The sequence below is a fragment of the Capra hircus genome, chromosome 15 (genome assembly GCF_001704415.2).
Source record: "Capra hircus breed San Clemente chromosome 15, ASM170441v1, whole genome shotgun sequence".
Classification (NCBI taxonomy): domain Eukaryota; kingdom Metazoa; phylum Chordata; class Mammalia; order Artiodactyla; family Bovidae; genus Capra; species Capra hircus.
The window spans coordinates 32,535,863-32,541,121 of NC_030822.1; the positions used below are offsets into that span (position 1 = coordinate 32,535,863).

Below are 5,259 nucleotides of genomic sequence, written 5' to 3' on the forward strand. Positions count from 1 at the left end.
CGCTCAGTCATGTCTGACTCTTTGTAATCCGATGGACTGCAGCATGCCAGGCTTCCCTGTCCATCACTAACTCCTGGAGCTTTCTCAAACTCATGTCCATCGTGTTGGTAATGGTAAAACCATCTCCTCCTCTGTCACCCCCTTCTCCTCTTGCCCTCAGTCTTTCCCAGCATCAGGGTCTTTTCCAAATGAGTCAGTTCTTCACATCAGGTGGCCAAAGTACTGGAGCTTCAGCTTCAGCATCAGTTCTCCCAATGAATATTCAGGTTTGATTTCCTTTAGAATTGATTGGTTTGATCTTGCAGTCCAAGGGACTCTCAAGAATCTTCTCCAACACCACAGTTCAAAGCATAAATTCTTTGGTGCTCAGCTTTCTTTATAGTCCAACTCTCACATCCAAACATGACTACTGGAAAAACCATAGCTTTGACTAGACAGACTTTTGTCTGCAAAGTAATGCCTCTGCTTTTTAATATGCTGTCTAGGTTGGTCATGCCTTTTCTTCTATGGAGCAAGCATTTTTTAATTTCATGGCTGCAGTCACCAATTGCAGTGATTTTGGAGCCCCCAAATAAAGTCTGTTACTGTTTACATTGTTTCCCATCTATTTGCCATGAAGTGACGGGACCAGATGCCACGATCTTAGTTTTTGAATGTTGAGTTTTAAGCCAGCTTTTTGACTCTGCTCTTCACTTTCATCAACTTCAGTTCTTTGCTTTCTGCCATGTGTGGTGTCATCTGTGTATCTGAGGTTATTGATATTTCTCCTGGGAACCTTGATTCCAGCTTGTGCTTCATCCAGCCCAGCATTCCTCATGATGTACTCTGCATATAAGTTAAATAAACAGGGTGACAATATACAGCCTTGATGCACTCCTTTCCCTATTTGGAACCAGACTATTGTTCCCTGCCTGATTCTAACTGTTGTTTCTTGACCTGCATACAGGTTTATCAGGAGACAGGTGAGGTGGTCTGGTATTCTCATCTCTTTAAGAATTTTCCACAGTTTGTTGTGATCCACACAGTCAAAGGTTTTGGTGTAGTCAATAAAGCAGAAGTATATGTTTTTCTGGAACTCCCCTGCTTTTTTGATGATCCAGTAGATGTTGGCAATTTGATCTCTGGCTCCTCTGCCTTTTCTCTGCCTCAGAAAGGGAGATATCATTCATTAAATAACAGGTGCCATAGAATTAGGCTTGGCATGAGAAATAGAAAACAAATGGACTTACTGTAGATCACTTGGCAAAATATGAGAAAGATGTTGAAAATGACAAGGATCTGTGTGGGATTTCCCCAGACGGGGTGTGGGGAGGGGCTTTGGGGAGCTACCAGCGAGACTTGCCTGTGTGTGAGAAGTAGGAGGAGGCATTTGAGTAGGGTGTCAAGAATTAACTTGTTTCAGACTGAAGTTACTTCATCGGGACACCAGTCCCATAGGGAAATTCCCTAACCCTAGCTTTCTGGCTTCTTTCTATGGCTATGATTTTAAATATTTCCCTCTTAGTCCCTGTCTCCACTTCCTGGCTTTGGTGAACTTTTGTAATACTCTAGGGCTTCCCTGATAACTCGGTAAAGAATCTGCCTGCAATGCAGGAGAGCCCGGTTCAATCCCTAGGTCAGGAAGATCTGCTGGAGAAGGGAAAGGCTACCCACTCTAATATTCTGGCCTGGAGAATTCCATGGACTATATAGTCCATGGGGTCACAAAGAGTTGGACACAACTGAGCGCCCTTCACTTTCCGCTGAAGCCCTACCTTGTTGATTTGTCTTTCCTGGCTTCTTCCTTCTTGCCTTTATCTATTTTCCTTAAAAAAAAAAAAAAATCAGGCTGTGGGACTCACAAGTTTCTATTTGGTGCTCTCCCCTTGCCTTCTGATTTTCCACTTCCTGCAAGAGACAGGCTGCCCTCACTGGAGAGAATTCTCAGAGGGGAGCATGTGCTCAATGGGAAACAGTTTCAGTGTACATGCCAAGCTGCCTCACTCATGTCTGACTCTTTGTGACTCTATGGACTCTAGCCTGCTGGATTCTCTGTCCATGGGGATTCTCCAGACAAGAATACTGAAGTAACCATGCCCTCCTCCAGGATATCTTCCTGACTGAGGGATTGAACCCCACATATCTTACATCTCCCACATTAGCAAGCAGATTCTTTACCACTAGAGCCACCTGGGAAGCCCAACAGTTTTAGACCCAAGGCCAACTGATGAGTGATCAGTCTAATGACAGAACGTTTTCGCTCAGCACCCACCCATGATTATAGGAGTTGATTTTCCTCCCCAAATAGGAAAATTAGAAGCATCAAGGGTAACTGGAGTAGAAAATATAGTGTTTATAGTGAGTATAAGATCAATCTTAAGAGACAAATATTTTAAGGTACTCATTCAATAGAAGGAATTCACATCTGTCTCCAATTCTTAAAACCTGTCTATTTACAATTTGCCCCTCTTTAAACTGTAAGTATATATTATAAGACTCTAAAAATTTCCATTTCTCCTCTCTATCCCTGGTTAGTGATATGGTGCCTGAAAATATTTTTTGCTCAAAATATATTACCTGAATAACTGAGTTAATTAATAAATCAAAGCGTACTAAGAAACAAATGTTCAATTTCTGCATGCAAAAAGACTTTAAATATCATGCAGCCCTCCCTCCTCATTCTGAGAAGAGATAGCTTTCTTTTTTCAATTTCAGTCATTTCTACACTTAGTTTTCTAAGATGTAAGCTGGAGGAGTGCCTCACCTCAGGCACATAGGCCTTGTCAATGGCACCTCTTAAGGCCTTTTGACCCTCTTCACAAGTGAGGTTTCTATATGTGGTAAACACACAATTTTCAAATCTCATACCTATTAATTATTTCCTTGGGGTATTTGGCAAATAATTCACATTTGATGAGTCTCATATTCTTTAAGAGTGAAATGGAGATAATATCCAGTTCCTTGAATGGATAGTCAACATGGTAGTGCAAAAATATATAAAGTACCATATACCAAATGATGACTCCAGCTGCTGGCATAAAGCAGTTGCATAATAGATATTAGTTTAATTCCTCCTTGAGCATTAGGTTCAGATCCATTTTACTCCAGGAACACCATTGGCCATTTAGAATCCTGTCTCATCAACTACTGTTTCAGTAAACCTCCACAGATAATTTTAAAAACTAGATCAACTGTTCTAAATGGATAACTTCATGACCTCTAATGGCTGGTCCCCATGTAAATGGTTGAGTCTAAGTGTAAAGTTGTGATCAATGTCCTTCACAATCAGGAAAAATCTGCCTGTACAAATCCTCCCATACCTTCTCCAGTATTCTCTATGCCTAAGCCACCCTGACTGAAAATGTTTCAAGAATACATCTTTTTCTTTTCTTTCTTTGCTATATGATAAACTCCTCAATGTCAAGTTCAATTACAATCTTGCTACTGCCTTCCCAGAGATGTACCATGGTCCCTTCTTATATTGATACCCATCTGTTGGTAGGAAAAGACATACAGCAGTATCTTTTTATTTGACTAGTTGGAAACCTGTATCTCCTTTAACTAGAGTAGCATTCGAGGCTACAGAACATATTCTATTCACCTTTATATATGTCTTATTATTTACGTGTTCAAAGAAGGCAGAAGTATGGAATATGCCAAAATCTCCTGCTGCTTTCACCAAGATTAGGAAAACCTGTGTTTTCGTCTCTGTATGTGAATAAGAAGTGATGTATTTAGTGGCATTTCTAGACATGATGACTTTAAATCACACTGGTGTTAGGCACACAGTCTTCCGCTTGCTGGGCATCCCTGGCCTTGAGGACCAGCACATATGGATCTCCATCCCCTTCTTCATTTCCTATGCTATTGCCCTCTTTGGAAACAGTCTGGTCATCTGCATTATCCTCACAAAGTGCAACCTTCATGAACCCATGTACCTCTTCCTCTGCATGCTGGCTGGAGCAGACATTGTCCTCTCTACGTGCACAGTCCCTCAGGCCTTGGCCATCTTCTGGTTCCATGCTGGGGAGATCTCCCTGGATCGCTGCATCACTCAGTTCTTCATCACACACAGCACTTTCATGTCTGAGTCAGGGATCTTGCTGGTGATGGCATTTGACCGCTACATTGCCATATGCTTTCCACTGAGATATAGCACTATTCTTACACACACACTGATTGGGAAAATAGGAGTTACCATCTTTCTGAGAAGTTATTGTACAATTTTTCCCATAATATTCCTTTTGAAAAGGTTGAATTTCTGCCAAAATAATATCATACCCCGCACCTTTTGTGAACACATTGGCTTGGCCAAATATGCTTGTAATGACATTCGAGTGAACATCTGGTATGGACTCTTTGTCCTAATGTCAACAGTGGTTTTAGATGCCCTGCTAATTTTTGTTTCCTATGTGCTGATTCTCCATGCTGTCTTCCACATGTCTTCCCAAGACGCTCGCCACAAGGCTCTCAACACATGTGGCTCTCATGTCTGCATTATCATTCTCTTCTATGGACCTGCCATCTTCACGATCCTGACTCAGAGGTTTGGTCGTCACATTCCACCTCATATTCACATCTTGTTGGCTAATGTCTGCGTTCTGGCTCCACCTATGCTGAACCCTATCATTTATGGGATCAAGACCAAGCAAATCCGGGAGCAGGCGGCTCACATATTTTTTCCAAAGCAGAAATAACTCCGAAGGAGGAACAGACTTTTCATCGTCTCTAGCTGTTCATGATGTGGACTGCAGATGTTGTGAGTGGAAACACTGTTGATAAACTGAAACATAAATGTCTCAATGAATTCTGTTTCCAGGGGAGGTCACAAGGTAGATTTCAGAGTTTACATCTTCTGCTGTCAAAGCAACAGAAAGTAGTACCATGTTTGACTGAGCATGGTGTGTCCTACATAGAGCCTGTGAACTTCTAAATCATGTATCCTTCATGTCATTAGCTTGATTTGGTAAAAGATGAAATGAGTACTGATTTCTGGTTTTGAATTTCTTCAACCATTCTTGACTGAGTTTCCCACTGTTTGAGACATCTTGTGACATCCTTGGACAATCATATAAAAAGGGTACAATTTGTCAGTTGGGCAGGGTGTATAACTTCTGGAGCCTAATGGATAGCATTGTTTCTAATAATCCTATATTGTATATTTGAAAATTGTTAACTTGAGAGTTGATATTATGTTTTCTCACCACACACACTCATACACATATACATACACAAGTTCCACCTATGACAAGGGTGATGAATATGTTCATTAACTTGATT

General features: G+C 41.2%; 1 protein-coding gene across 1 annotated transcript; it reads left to right on the top strand.

Moving 5' to 3' along the window:
• Positions 3,732-4,676, top strand: LOC102175877 (olfactory receptor 52B4-like). The gene has a single exon (XM_005689941.2). It carries the CDS (start codon positions 3,732-3,734, stop codon positions 4,674-4,676), a length of 945 nt encoding a protein of 314 aa, XP_005689998.2.

Bases quoted from the DNA above. Each gene is read 5' to 3' on its own strand.
- LOC102175877 (XM_005689941.2), top strand. From the start codon at position 3,732: ATGATGACTTTAAATCACACTGGTGTTAGGCACACAGTCTTCCGCTTG.